Genomic DNA, 15,868 nt, shown 5'->3' with positions numbered 1-15,868 from the left:
TTTCCTCTACGTTGTATATGTGTAATATTTGAATACAACAACACGTAATATCGCATAGAAATCGAATGCAACCAGTGACTCTTATTTACTTTTGTAATTTTACAAACAAAATGTGTGTAATATCACATCTAATGATTATGCGATTTTAAATCTAGCAACACTGCTCAAATCCAATTTCAAATCGTTTTGCCATCTTGATTTTGTTGCTGATGAGAAGTTAAATTTTTACAATAATATTTAATTTATAATTGGATTTAAATAAATTACCCTCGAGATTACCGCTGTTAAGTACGCTTTTATTCTCCATGTAAGTAAAAGCTCGTGGACGTCCTATCTTATCGGATAGATGGAGAAAAACGGAACGACCGACTCCGATTGAATGTTCCATAAACCGATGTAAGTATTGTTTGTAAGTGGTCATGCAAAGTGGATTATAGTGTATGCCTTTAATTTTTCAGGCTCTATCATTCAAATTGAACGGAAAAGAATCCCACGTACAGCCATGTGATTTTAAGTTTCAGCAGAGCCCCGCGGTCAGTAGGTTGCGCCAGGTGCGAGAAAGTGCTCAAATAGATCGACGAATTATCCAATCCGGAAATGTGCGAAGCCGCTATGTTGCAGCTGAGCAAAAAAAGTGAATCGGGTTGGAATCTTTCCCAATAGTGTGGTTTCGGTATAGCTTCTATCCGTCGACTAAACCGGCCACCCAAATCGTGTTTGGCCTCGCTACAACTGCTGAAACTTGCCGTTTTTTTTTTCTGACGACACACATTTGATTGTTTCTAAGTTGCGTGACAGAATATTCGCAGCCAGTCTACAGGATAACTAATGCACTACCGTGGCTTTCGTTCCTTAAAGAATTTCTCAAAACCGTGACCGAGCCTAGGACCAATCCACGAGTAACCAATAGAACGGTTTTAATGAATGCTTACGAATGTTCATTTAATTAGAGGATACCATGAAAATGGGTGAATTCATAGAAATTTGGAAGCTGATCACTGCATTTACCGGGAGGCACAGACAAGGCATGTTAGATATTTGATGACTTAAACATTCATTCAAGGTAAGAAGACCTAAAAACAGCATTTAAACTATAACTTTTAAATAAATTTTACGTTGCAGACTCGGTTCGATCGATCTTCCACACTTGAAGGACTTCTTCACCATGCCGTTACGTAGCCATTCTACTTAAGAGCTCCAAGTCAGATTTAATCATTCGCGGAATAGTTTGTACCAAGATCCAGCAGCTTTGTTTCATCACAACAGATGTTGGCTAACCGAAATTGTCAGCAACATGAAAGCCAACAGAAAGATTCCTTCCCGAAGCGAAGTCGGTGGTTCTCCCACCCATCAGAACGTCGGCTTAGGAGGCACCCACCCAACTAAGACAGAAAAAAAGCGTCAGGCCGCTGCATCGATCAGTGCGTTATAGGTACTAGAGGTACAGTATAAGTTTAATTATTTGCATTATTCAATAGGTACACTAATTAGTAGTGGCAACATCGCTCAAACTCAAGGCCAATCTTGTTTTTTATATTAGGTATTGCATTTACAATATTTTCAGTGAATTGTTCAGGAAGTTTTTAAAAATTCCTTCAGGATATTGCTCCAGAGTTATGACCTTTCCTTGAAATGTTTTATTGGTTGTTCTGCATATTTGTCTTCTGCTGGCTTTCTATTACATCAAAGTTGTATTATACCACATTTATAGAAGGCTTGGAGAATCAAAAGGAGATTCATTTTTAACGGAATCCTCAATTAACTGTTTAAACTCATTTAGAAAATTTAATCGAGTTTCCGAATAAAATCCCCTAGGAATTTTGAATAACATCGTCCTGGTATTCTCAATGAAATCCTACTGGGAAAAATAATTGAATTTTCCTGGGATCATTCTATTCTCCCAAATACAATCCATTTGCGATTCGAATAGAACTATCTTGATATTCTTAATGGAAACCACCCGGGAATCCAATGGAATCGTTCTGTGAATCCGACAGCAGTATTGAGATTTCGAAAGAAGTGAATCGAAAGAAATTCTGAGATTTCAAATGGAATCATTTCGGGATTCCGAATATAATCCATCAGTAATTCAAAATGTAATCTTTCTTGGATCCCGAACGGAATCCTTATGTGGTTCCAAATCGAATCCTTCTGTGATTCCAAATGCAATCCTTATGGGATTCTAAATAAAATCCTCTAGGGATTCCAAATAAAATCGTCCAAAGTTTCCAGAAGGATTTCAAATGGAATCCTTCAAGGCGAATAGAGTCCGCCAAGGATTCCGAATGCAGTCCGCCTGTTTGGAATAATTCTGTGATTCTGTATGAAATTCTTCTGTGATTCCAAATGGAATCTTTATGTCAGTGGCGTAGCCAGAAAATTGGTCTGGGGAGGGTTTTCCGAACATTTTTATTTTCGAAAAAAAAATTTCTTCTAAAAATTTTGTCTCTGGGGGGGTTTTATGTCCAAAACCACCCCCGTGGCTACGCCACTGCTTTATGTTATTCCAAAAGGGATAGAACTGGGATTCCAAATGGTTTCCTTCTGTGTTTCTAAATAGAATCCTGTAATTCCAAATGGGCTTCTCCTGGGACTCGAAATGAAATCCTCCAGGGATTTTGAATGGAAGAAAGGATTCCGGCCAGAGATTCCAAATATAATCCACCGCCAGGGATTCCGAATGGTATCTGGCAGGGATTCCGAATGGAATTTATCTTGGATTATAAATAGAATCCTTCTAAGATTTCAAACGCATTCAATCTGGGGTTCTGAATAAATCCTCCAGGATGTAAATATATAATCCTCCAGAGATTCCAAAAGGAATCCACCAAGAATTCCTCATAGAATCTGCCATGTATTCCGAATGGAACTTCTTTTTGTTTTTGTTTTTTTTTTTACATGGAGTAATGCTTTATGGACTGACAATAACACATGTTTACACTAGTGTACCGAGTGTGGGACTCCTAGCCATGAGTGGTCCCACCAACTAAACTCTCCTTGGGCTCTGTCATCGTTTTCCCAAGACTTGACTTGGGTGCTCACCTCTAACATACCATGTGAGTCGGCCTTTGACGCTCACTCTACACTCCTCTGCCATGCGTCGATATGTTGATAGCGATAGGTACCAACGGTTCTACGCTAAAACTCTCCTACCTCAGTATATGCAGTCAATTCGCTCACCCGTGCTCAGCCCTAACTAACCAATCACAAGTTAGTTATGCTTGTCGACGTCGCAAGAAGAGCTATGCTAGACATTTGCGGCTGGGACACAACCCCGGATACCCTTATCCAGAGCATGTGCCAAGCGTTGGAGAAGTGCATCACAGTTTCGACTGCAACCACTGAGATTACCTGCAGCTTGCAGAGAGCAGTGCTCGACCAGATTCTCTGCAAGCTGCAGGTAATCTCAGTGGTTGCAGTCGAAACTGTGATCCACTTCTTCAACGCTTGGCACATGCTCTGGATAAGGGTATCCGAGGTTGTGTCCCAGCCGCAAACGTCTAGCATAGCTCTTCTTGCGACGTCGAAACGAGGGCTAGTATGTGCTCTGCAGTTTCGTCAACACCTGAGCAGTCAGGGCAGACGGGGACCACTGCGTGTCCAAACCTGTGGAGGTACTGCCGGGAACAGCTATGACCTGATAAGAATTGTGTTAGATGGCAGTGAAATTCCCCATGGGGTCTCCCCACACAGCTCGATATGTTAGGTATCAGTCGGCGGGTCCACCTACCTTTCAAGGAGTTATCCCACTCGCGCTGCCATTTGCCAACCGAAGCCAACCTGGTACGCTTGCGGGCTACTCTGGTATCTGGTATCTAACACTTCTCTTCTTCCCGGATGACCAACCCAACTGGCATCGTGCTTGCTGTCACGCAGGCTACATCGTGTGATATCGTGCTGTAGGTGGATATCACTCTGAGACAGATCAAGCGGTAAGTGCTCTCCAGCGGTAAGTGCTCTGCAAGCGGTAAGTGCTTACGCAGGTAACTGGTTACCCGCAGTGAACTTGCCCAGGACGTACCTAAGAATATATACGGCAACGCCTGCCAGCAGCTTATGTCTACTGGCGCACAACTCAGAATGGTTGGACATCAATGGTTGGCTGCCAAAGGTCAGCTTATCGTCTGTTATGGCCCTGGGGTGCTTCAAACTCCGCTTTGATGTGATCACGATTTCAGCCACATGAATCACTGCATGTTGTACAGACTTGCGGTTGTTGAGCGAGCTCCAGGCCTCCTAGCGCTAATTCATTTCGCCACTGTACTGATCGCGTGTGCTGTGGTCAGTTTACTCCCCGTAGACCTAGAAGGTTACGTCATCGGCGAAGCCGATTATCTTAACACCAGGAGGGAACTTCAGTTTCAAAACCCTGTTATATGGTTCCAAAATACCAGACCCAGTATTGAATCTTGCGGAACTCCTGCGGTAATAGGGACGCTTCTGTGACCGGCATCGGTCTCGTATAATAGTACACGGTTCTAGAAATAGATTTGCAGAATCCAGTACAGGCCCACTAAGCTAAGTCAGTGTAACGAGTGCTTACATCTAAACAAACACTGAATCAACAATTTGACGCCACAATACACGGTTCGAGGCCGCATCTATCCAACCTCGGTTGCGCCTCACGCTCGTCAAGTCTTTCTGTAACTGGTCAGCCCACCTCGCTCGCTGTGCTCCACGCCTTATTGTACCTGCCGGGTCGGAAGCGAACACCATCTTTGCAGGGTTGCTGTCCGGAATTCTTGCAACATGTCCTGCCCATCGTACCCTTACAGCTTTAGCTACATTCTGGATACTGGGTTCGCCGTAGAGTTGAGGGAACTTGTGGTTCATCCTTCGCCGCCACACACCGTGCTCTTGCACACCGCCGAAGATGGTCCTAACCTTCTACCAAAGCTGTGGCACCACCAACGAACTGGGAAGCGGCTTCATAGTGCTGGGCAAGATGCGACAACGCATGATTGGGTGGTAGCCAATCAACGCAAGGATGTGCAAGCTGAGGATTAAAGGTCGTTTCTTCAACTATAGCATCATCAACGTGCAGACATACGATGGATGCCCACTGCGGGACGTCAAAATCGTCATCGGTGACATGAACGCGCAGGTAGGAAGGGAGGAAATGTATAGACCGGTCATCGGACCGGATAGTCTGCACACTGTATCGAATGACAACTGCCAACGATGCATAAACTTCGCAGCCTCCCGCGGAATGGTAGTCTGAAGCACCTTCTTTCCCCGCAAAAATATCCACAAGGTCACATGGAGATCACCTAACCAAGAAACGGAAAACCAAATCGACCACGTTCTAATCGACGGTAAATTCTTCTCGGACATCACGAACGTTCGCACTTACCGCAGTGCGAATATTGAATCCGACAACTACCTCGTTGCAGTATGCCTGCGCTCAAAACTTTCGACAGTGTACAACACGCATCGAAGTCGGACGACGCGGCTTAACATTGGGCGGCTACAAGTACGGTAGACTAGCCCAAGAATACGCGCAACAGCTGGAAGTGGCACTCCCAACGGAAGACCAGCTAGGCACAGCGTCTCTTGAAGATGGCTGGAGAGATATTCGATCCGCCATTTGTAGCACCGCAACTGCTGCACTTGGCACGGTGCCCCCGGATCAGAGAAACGACTGGTATGACGGCGAATGTGAGCAGTTAGTGGAAGAGAAAAATGTAGCATGGGCAAGATAGCTGCAACACCGCACGAGGGCGAACGAGGCACGATATAAACGGGTGCGGAACAGACAAAACTCGATTAGATTCCGGAGGAAAAGGCGCTAGCAGGAAAATCGAGACCGTGAAGAGACGGAGCAACTGTACCGCGCTAATAACACACGAAAGTTCTATGAGAAGCTAAACCGTTCACGTAAGGGCCACGTGCCACAGCCTGATATGTGTAAGGACATAAACGGGAACCTTCTTACGAACGAGCGTGAGGCAGACGAAGATGGCGGTATGGTAATGGACCTTGACGATCGAGAACGCGCGCAGGACATAATTTTACCGGCTCCGGATCTCCAGGAAACCAGGAGAAGATTTGCCGGCTGAAGAACAACAAAGCCTCCGGGGTTGACCAACTACCAGGAGAGCTATTTAAACACGGTGGTGAGGCACTGGCTAGAGCGCTGTACTTCTAGTACTTCTAATTCTCATTCATATATTCCTATCCCATAGATCGCATCACTTACCAAAGTGAATCCAGATAATATATCCCTTCATACTAACACAATATCCTATCCTAAGACTATCGTGGAGATGCAGAGGTATACTCGGTCTCTAGTAGCAACGAGAGTTGAACTAATAATCCTTCCTTCCCTTGATGACCGTAAGGACGTGGCCGGCGCCGTAATTGACTTAGTAAAATGCATTGAATTTCCGAAATTTGCACATTGAGAATGATAGCTAAACCCAAGCTGCATTCAATTGGTTCCCTGTGCAATTTCGCAAGTTCTAGTCAATCACGGAGTAGCAACTACGAATTGTACGGTTATCCTGCTCATGCTCATGCTCATGGATAGCCATATCATGGTCATATATGGCTTGGATAGCGACAGAATAACAAATTGAAAATGTGTTCATTTTTTTGGCTTATTAGAAATTAAATTGAATTATAATATATGATACTAAATTCTAGCAAAAATTCAAAACCAGCAAACAAAAACTGCATAATTACCAAATACCGTGTAAGGAACGCGTCAAAAAACGCATCAAAATCGAACAGCATAAGACATACTATCATGGGCTGGACACTTAGTGGAATAATCCAATGTTGACTAATATTCTAAGTAGTAGAGAGTTAGTTAAAACTAAATGAATACATATTGCTTTTCCTAATTGAGGTTTATACACTGCCTTCTCTATTCGTCTGATAAGATTAATTAGGAACATCACAATGCATTGTGAGCCTAATTTGACGCAGAACATTTTGGGTTGAAAAATGCGTTCGAATGTTGCAATGTTCAGCTCAAAAGGGAAAGCTTACCAATAATGCTGAGCTGTTGGTAGGTAGGGGTCAAAGATTCTCACAAAAGTTATTTTGCGCGAAAAAAAGATCATTCGAACCTTAGCATTATGGCTAAGAAAGCGAAAATTTGACGCATTATGAGTATGACCTCCATATATTTTATTCGGGTACGTTGATTCTTCATCAATAATATGCTTTTTATGCCATATATGCATAGAAGAAAAGCAAATAAAGCCATCCAGCTTGATTCGTTGATGTATTTTTGGCAAAAATAAGTTTTATGAATCATTTGATATGAAAGTGCGCCAAGTTTGGACCTGCGTCAAATATGGTGCTTCCACGGTAATCAGAATTTTTCCGCGGAAATCTGTGAAATATCCTCGAAAAAATTTTCAGGAAAATTACTCCTGGCGAAATCCATATAGGAATCCAAATTTCTATCATGGAAATGCTACTTGTGCTTATTCTACGTCTTGAATAAATCGAGAATTGTAGATTTCGACACGTCTCACGTGAGACGACCATGTAATTCAAATGGAAGGTATCGACAATTCTCACTCCATTCAAACAAAACGCCTCACCTCACACGAGACGCAAAATAAAACTGCCTAATCCATTTGCGAACAAAATTGTGGAGGAATCCTAGAAGAAATACCTGTAAAAAAATCACAAAGGAATTGCTAAAAGAATAACCGAGGAAATTTTTGGGAAAAAATCTAAACAATTTCTAAAAAAATGCTTGAAGGGATGTTTGATCGAATTACTAATTGAATTCCAGGAAGAACATTGTTCATTGAGGAAATCTCGGTAAAAAAAACCTGGAGGAATTTCAGAAGGAATTCTTGGAATAATTCCAGGTGAATTCTTGAAGGTAATCCCGAACGAAATTCTATTTGAAAAAATCGAAAGTTAGCTTGGAGGAATAACTGAAGCAAAATCTGGATGAATTCTCGAAAAGTAACCCCTTTTGAATCTCAGAATCATTTCCTTTGAAATTTCAGTAGCATTTCTTTTGAAATCACAAGAGTATTAATTTTGAACAATCAGAAGGATTCCATTCGAAACTCCAACAGGTTTCTTTTCAGCATCCTAAAAGCATTCATTCCGGGATTCTAAACGAATTCCATCCGGCATCCTAAATGCATTTCCTCCGGCATCCTAAAAGTATTCCACTGGAATTTAAAAACTATTCCTTCTAGAATCCTGGAGGTTCTCCCCGGAATTCTCATCGAAATTATCAAAAGGTTCCCTCCGGAATCCTAATATCCAAATCCAGTTTAACTGTAATCAACTTCTTTCTTGTAGGTTTGCGATGCCCAGACCGAGGCTGGCAGCAACTGCTGCGCAATATTTCTGACATGCTATGCGATTTACCCAGCATCCCAGGACAATTGACGGTGAATTGGCGCACGGTATACAAGTCAAGTCATGACTATCACCTATTCCAAAAACATCCAAATATCAATAGATCAGAATGCAGAATGGAACCGTGGTTGCGCGTTGGTGTGGCAAAATCGTTACCGTCAATTTAATATTAAGCTTTTTTAATGTATATAAATATGGACAGATATGATATAGACAAAAAAATCAGAGCATACATTTATAATAAAATTATTGATATGATACAAATTTAAGGATAATTCTATTTAAATATGAAAGAAAATTTCTATAAACACTCAATTCAGATTTCCAGGCACTATTTTACATCACATTATTTTACATTGCTCGGATTACGTCGTCTATTGTATTACGTCGAAATAAATTACACTGCTTCTGTGTATTCACAGCAAGCCTTCGAGTACATCGAAAGAGTGTAATATCACAGCACTGATGGAATAGCCTATGTGCATCTGTTTCGAATGTAATATTCAACAACTGTTTTTGCTGTGTAGCCAGTTACCGTGTAGGGGAGCTAAATATCAAAGAAGGAAAATCCATACTACAATGTGGAAATCGACCAACAGGTAATTTTTGAAGAATTTTTGTAATCAATTTTGTTTTGACACGTTGCTTAACCCCTCCATAATAGGTCGTTTTACCCTAACTATTAGTGAGACCATCGCTACAATAACACTTATTCTCTTCAATTATAACAGATGCAGTCTACGTATGGTCCATGATTATGCGGGATGTTTACAAAAGTTGAGTGAAATTTACCTAACATTTAGTTAGTTTATATTTAAAATTAAGTTAATTTTACTTAATATTAAGTGAATTTTATTTAATTTCAAGAAAACAATGAAAACTTGCATTCTGAGGTGTTAAACCGAGAAGAAATCCTTTGCTTGTCACTTTTATTTAAAAGAGGGGAAGTCGACGAAGAGAATCCTCTCTTGCGACATTCGCCCTTTTACCAGATAGAGCTTGAATTATTACTTAATTTTAGGTTCCCACACCGAACCCCCGATTTGAGTGAAAAGTACCTAATATGAAATGTATGAGTGTTCATTTTAAGTAAACAGCGCACCGCTCAAATGTCATTGTGTTCATTCGATTCAAAAATTATTTTTTTCCGAAAATTCATTTCTTATGTCAAACCTTTCGAACTCTTTTGAAAGCAGGGAGCGCAAAAACAAGAAACTGCGAAGAAACGTTCGTTGCACTTTCCACAGGCCATCAGCATTCTTTCCTAAAAAATCAGTTATACTGAACTTGGTCGGTTTAATTCAATGGTTTGGTGAAACAACGAACACGAAAAACCTTTATCTTATTTTACTAAAGTGCCTTAATTACGAGTATGTCGCAGCTAAATAAAGAAAACCGAAAGTTATTTTTGCAGCCCCAAGTAAACGGCAAACCTCTGACAGGCCCGAGTGCAGTAACGGTTGGGAACGTGCCTTCCCGATCGCTGAAACCAGTTAATCCTTCCTCTGCTGGTGGCTCGGCTGCAGTTGAATCCAAATCTCGGGGCGTATTCAAATTACCACCACCTCCAAATAACGCACCAAAAAAGGTATTTGACTCATTTGAGATTGTCTCAGATTTCATTCATAACTTATATCACAGGAACCCCCGCAGCTTGTTACAAAACCGCAGATTATTGTAACTCAACCTAAAGATGATCCGCAGTTCAAAGTACCGTCAGCACCACCAGTGACAGGAAAGAATAACTGCAAACCAGATTTGTCTAAAATCCCAAGCTCGCAACAAAGCTCTGCGGGAACCACATCGGCACAACCGCAACAGCAGCAGCAATCCGGCACCAGCAGTGCTGTGGTGTCGAACAAGGAGAAGAAGAGCTGGACACTCAGTAACTTTGATATAGGAAAACCATTGGGAAGAGGAAAGTTTGGTAATGTTTATCTGGCTCGTGAGAAGGAAACCAAATATGTGATCGCACTGAAAGTGCTCTTCAAAAAAGAAGTCCACGCTCAGGGAATTGAACATCAGGTAAAGTTGTTAAATGTTTACACCTTAAAATAGACAATTAAAATTAAATTTCATTATACTAAGGTGCGGCGTGAAATTGAGATCCAATCTCATCTGCGGCACTCGAACATTCTCCGTATGTACGGATACTTCCACGATGAAACCAGAATTTATCTCATTCTGGAATATGCACCGGGAGGAACGCTGTTCAGCAAATTACAAACACAGCCCGGTAATAAATTCCCTGAAGAGCAGTGTGCAATCTACGTTAATATGTTGGTATCGGCTCTGATATACCTGCACGAGCGGAACGTCATTCACAGAGACATCAAACCGGAGAATCTACTATTGGGTCACGGAGGAGAGCTAAAAATAGCCGATTTTGGATGGTCGGTTCATGAGCCAACTTCAACCAGAACTACACTCTGTGGAACTTTGGACTATCTCTCACCGGAAATGGTGCAGGGACTGCCTCACACGAAAAACGTCGATCTGTGGAGTCTGGGTGTGTTGGCATATGAGTTGCTCGTGGGTCGGGCTCCGTTCCATGCCACCAGCTATGATGAAACGTACAACAAAATAATGAAGGCACGCTACGTGGTCCCTCCAGAGATGTCCCGCCCGGCAGCACATTTGATTTCGCGACTGTTAGTTAGACAACCGGAGCAGCGCCTACCATTGGAGCATGTTGCAAAACATCCCTGGATTGCGCTGCACGTCGGGTCGAAATAGAAAAGTGAGAGGCGTGTTAATCTGTAGTATTTTATGATCTTTCATTGCCATTTGAAGTTGTGCTGTTAGTGACTGTGACATTCTTCTTTTCATACTGATAAACGAATTCTTTCGAGAGAAGTGACTTATGAGTGAGTACTCTAATCTATTTTCGAGCGTTAAATAATGTAATAAATACGATACAAACGAGAGTTGATTGTTTATAGTTTTTCACTTCGAAACCCGCAAGGTTTTCACCACATCCATTGTCTATGACAATGGTGGTTATAAATCCTCGAGTGCTAGCCTTGCACCGTTCTGATTCATATTCTGAACATGTGTACTTAATATTGAGCTGAATGTGCTAATGTGTATGATCATCGACCGACAGGATCTATTCAGGATTTTGGAAGCGATAAACAACGTGCATAAGAACATCAATTTTTCCTACCAGGAGGAAAAGGAAGGTAGGTGGGGTATGATCGCCATATGGGGCAAGACAGCCAACGTTAATTATGACTTAAGTAAGCATTATATTCACATTATTATTACAATGGTTCACAATAATTTAAAAGGGCTATTATACAACTGAAAAACGCGCTTTGCCAACCTTACTTGTTCTTGTAATATTGATTTGAAGATGGTTTAGTTGAAATTCGAATTTCCTATAATTTTTTAGTTACATAATTTAAGCCCAAGTCCTGGTGTTAGGTGAGACGCTTAACAGCCCTGACACGATGACCCTCCGACGAGACAGGAGATTCGCGCAGGCCCAATAAGCCGCCTGGAAAACCAATAATTACGAACAATATAAGAGCAAGTCGCTAGGCGACAGGATGATCTACGACGAATTACATCCCCCCAACTTCGAAGTCGTGGCGCTGCTGGAGATTTGCTGGACAGGACAAAAAGTGTGGAAAAGCGGGCATCGATCGGCTACCTTCTACCAAAGCTGTGGCACCATCAACGAGCTAGTAACCGGCTTTATAGTGTTGGGTAAGATGCGCCATCGTGTGATTGGGTGGCAGCCAATCAACGCAAATATGTGCAAGCTGAGGATAAAAGGCCGTTTCTTCAACTATAGCATCATCAACGTGCACTGCCCACACGAAGGGAGACCCGACGACGAGAAAGAAGCGTTCTACGCACAGCTGGAGCAGACATACGATGGATGCGGGACGTCAAAATCGTCATCGGCGACATGAACGCACAGGTAGGAAGAGAGGAAATGTATAGACCGGTCATCGGACCAGATAGTCTGCACACCGTATTGAATGACAACGGCCAACGATGCAACGGCCGCGGAATGGTAGTCCGAAGCACCTTCTTTCCCCGCAAAAATATCCACAACAGGAAGTGGCACTCCCAACGGAAGAGCAGCGTCTCTTGAAGATGGCTGGAGAGATGTTCGATCAGCCATCGGTAGTACCGCAACCGCTGCACTTGGCACGGTGCCCCCAGATCAGAGAAACGACTGGTATGACGGCGAATGTGAGCAGTTAGTGGAAGAGAAGAATGCAGCATTGGCGTAATTGGTGCAACACCGCACGAGGGCAAACGAGACACGATGTAAACGGGTGCGGAACAGACAAAGAAGGAAGCAGGAAGATCAAAACCGTGAAGAGACGGAGCAACTGTACCGCGCTAATAACACACGAAAGTTCTATAAGAAGTTGAACCGTTCACGTAAGGGCCACGTGCCACAGCCTGATATGTGTAAGGACATAAACGGGAACCTCCTTACGAACGAGTGTGAGGTGATCCAAAAGTGGCGGCAGCACTACGAAGAACACCTGAATGGCGATGTGGCAGACGAAGATGGCGGTATGGTGATGGGCCTGGGAGAACGCGCGCAGGACATAATTTTACCGGCTCCGGATCTCCAGGAAATCCAGGAGGAGATTGGCCGGCTGAAGAACAACAAAGCCCCTGGGGTTGACAAACTACCAGGAGAGCTATTTAAACACGGTGGTGAGGCACTGGCTAGAGCGCTGCACTGGGTCATTACCAAGATTTGGGAGGAGGAAGTTTTGCCGCAGGAGTGGATGGAAGGTGTCGTGTGTCCCATCTCCAAAAGGGCGATAATTTTTTTTTATTTCTTTATTAAAGTGATTTTTTCGACAATATAAGAAGTTCATCACTTAAAAGGGCGATAAGCTGGATTGTAGCAACTACCGCGCAATCACATTGCTGAACTCCGCCTACAAGGTACTCTCCCAAATTTTATGCCGTCGACTAGCACCAATAAGGGCAAAGACAAAGGTGCTGTTTGAACGAGATGGCGCCACAACATTTAAAGTAAAATGAATTTCCTTGTATGGACAAATCATCCGTTCTCATCAACTACGCATCGCATCAATATGAAAGCTAGGTCAAAAAGCAACAAATATTTTTTAGATTTTTTGTACCCACGACTTGTTTTACAGTTCTAAGCAATAAAATACCTCTGATGTGTTCTTCTACTTGCAGGAAATTGAATACAATTTGTAGAGAATTAACAATTACATTTATTCTTGTTGACGGTTACACATCGAATGAATTTTCTTTTCCCCTCATCGCAGTCAGTGATTGCTACGATTCAAAATTACACATTTAATTGCTGGGATGGAACATCTCCCCCCTTAAGCCATCCAATATGGTTTGAACCTAGCTGGTACCCGGATCTGCCGTAGTTCCCTTACAGGAGTCGGAACTGATACAGGATGTTGTTGAGGTTGTTCTTCATCGCTACTTTCTGAAAAATATTCGGACTCGTCTGATCCTATTTCAAGGATAGGCGGATCAGCGTCTGCGGGCAACGGATTCTCTGCAATTGTTGGCAGTACCGGCGAAGATACATCTAATCCAAATCCGTCGAAGAATATTGATAGAGGACTTATACGTTGATTTAGAACAGGATCAGGAACAGATTCGACCGCACGATGCTTGAGTTGATTGCTGTGCGAACGAATGAGCCGTTGCTTATCTTCTAGGAGCACGTTATAATTCACCTTTCCAATGCGCTCGATTATCGTGGCGGCCTGCCACTGCCAAGAATTTCCTTGGTGAACTTGAGCATAAACTTTATCACCGGTTAAAAATTGCCTTGCAACTGCTCCGTGTTTCTTGTTAAAACGCTCGTTTTGCCTTTTCAATTGAGATTGTAGATCTGTTGTTGAATGGTTTGGTGGTAGTATCATCGATGAAACTGTACGGATCCGTCGTCTAAACATCACTTCGGCAGGAGATTTTTCACCGAGACCAGTGTTTGGAGTTGATCGATAAACTTGCAAAAACGTCTGTAGTGCTTCCTCCAATGTTTCTCCCCCCGAACGAATTTTTCGAAGGGTGCGCTTAAGGGTGTCCACGAATCGTTCCGCCAATCCATTTGACTGTGGGTGGAACGGTGCAGTGCGAACGTGGCGGATGCCAAGCCTTTCACAGAATGCTTTGAACTCATGACTGGTGAACTGGGTCCCATTATCCGAAACGATGGTTTCTGGTAATCCAAAGGTTGAAAATGATTGAGTGAGTAGTTTTATTGTTGTTTTGGTCGTAGTAGTTTTTGTTGCGTACACTTCAGGCCACTTGGTGTACGGGTCGACTACCACCAGAAAAACTACGCCATCCACTGGTCCTGCATAGTCCACATGGATGCGTGACCATGGCTGGTTCGGGACTGGCCATGATTCAAGCGTTGTTTTTACAGGTGATTTTCCAACAGTGCAGCATGGTGTGCAGCGCCGGACGCAATCCTCGATGTCGTTATCGATTCCCGGCCAATAAACGAAACTACGTGCAATTGACTTCATGCGTACCATGCCGGGATGTCCACGATGAAATTGCTTCAAAATCTGCCCTCGAAATTTGCTCGGAACGACAACCCTATCGTGAAACAATATACATCCATCGACATTGGTGAGGGATTCCCGCCTGCTAAAGTATGAGCGGACATCTGGATTTGTGATTGACCTTGCATCGTTTGGCCAACCCTCACGAATGAACTTTAGCACCGCTTGTAGTGCTTTATCTGCTTTTGTCTCTCTTTGAATGGCTGCAAATGAGACTGGTACCTGATCGATAGTGTCCTGGATTATGCTTACCAAATCTTCTTCCAAGGAAATCGCTGCTACGATGTAATCTTCATCTGGTTGCTTGGAACGGTCGATCAATCTAGACAACATGTCGGCGCATCCGAAGTCGTTTGTTGACACGTGACGGATATTGAAATCATAATTGAGGAGCATCAGAGCCCATCGCTGAAGACGATTTGCTGTATGTAAGGGTATGCCCTTCTTCGAACCAAAAATGGATAAAAGTGGTTTGTGGTCCGTGAGAAGAGTGAATCGCCGCCCCAGAAGGTATTTGTGAAATTTCGTTACGCCCTAAATAAGAGCTAAAGCTTCTTTTTCTGGTTGGCCGTATCCTTGTTCCGCAGGTGTAAGGGATCTTGATGCATGTTGGATTGCCTTCAGGTGTCCGTTAGGAAATTCATGGAAGATTACTGCACCGATGCCCGTGCTTGAAGCGTCCGCTGCTACGATGATTGGTAGTTTTGGATCATAGTGCGTCAGCAACATATCGGACTGCAGAACTTGCTTGAATCGTTCAAAAGATTTTTGACAATCGGAATTCCACTGCCATTTCGCATTTTTCTTGAGTAGCATGTCGTGCGGATGCCGTAGCTCATGGATGTTGCGAACGAATCTGCCGTAGAAGTTTACGGCTCCTAGAAACGATCGCAGCTCGGATACGTTGGTTGGTGCAGGAATGGAGGCGATGGCTTGGATCTTCTCTGGATCCGGACGAATGCCGTTGCGATCGGCGATGTGAC

The 15,868-nt window shown here is 43.1% G+C and overlaps 2 protein-coding genes across 2 annotated transcripts; one reads left to right on the top strand and one right to left on the bottom strand.

Moving 5' to 3' along the window:
* Positions 1 to 9,536: 9,536 nt before the first annotated feature.
* On the top strand, positions 9,537 to 11,267 carry LOC134225783 (aurora kinase C). Its single transcript, XM_062706137.1, has 3 exons — positions 9,537 to 9,928; positions 9,982 to 10,365; positions 10,429 to 11,267. Exons 1-3 carry the CDS (start codon positions 9,713 to 9,715, stop codon positions 11,074 to 11,076), a joined length of 1,248 nt encoding a protein of 415 aa, XP_062562121.1. The 5' UTR covers positions 9,537 to 9,712; the 3' UTR covers positions 11,077 to 11,267.
* A 2,409-nt stretch (positions 11,268 to 13,676) lies between these two features.
* LOC134221945 (uncharacterized protein K02A2.6-like) lies at positions 13,677 to 15,218 on the bottom strand. The gene has a single exon (XM_062701111.1). The coding sequence runs from the start codon at positions 15,216 to 15,218 to the stop codon at positions 13,677 to 13,679; it is 1,542 nt and encodes a 513-aa protein (XP_062557095.1).
* Between the last annotated feature and the right edge of the window lie 650 nt (positions 15,219 to 15,868).

Source organism: Armigeres subalbatus, chromosome 3, assembly GCF_024139115.2.
Source record: "Armigeres subalbatus isolate Guangzhou_Male chromosome 3, GZ_Asu_2, whole genome shotgun sequence".
NCBI classification, from domain to species: Eukaryota; Metazoa; Arthropoda; class Insecta; order Diptera; family Culicidae; genus Armigeres; species Armigeres subalbatus.
This window is presented reverse-complemented; position numbering and strand designations above follow the sequence as displayed.

What these genes read in the sequence shown, in the direction of transcription:
- LOC134221945 (XM_062701111.1), bottom strand. Translation starts at nt 15,218, where the DNA reads ATGTTGTCTAGATTGATCGACCGTTCCAAGCAACCAGATGAAGATTAC.
- LOC134225783 (XM_062706137.1), top strand. Translation starts at nt 9,713, where the DNA reads ATGTCGCAGCTAAATAAAGAAAACCGAAAGTTATTTTTGCAGCCCCAA. An exon ending in CAAATAACGCACCAAAAAAG is followed by an intron (nt 9,929 to 9,981) that starts GTATTTGACTCA and finishes CTTATATCACAG; the next exon opens with GAACCCCCGCAGCTTGTTAC. An exon ending in CTCAGGGAATTGAACATCAG is followed by an intron (nt 10,366 to 10,428) that starts GTAAAGTTGTTA and finishes CATTATACTAAG; the next exon opens with GTGCGGCGTGAAATTGAGAT.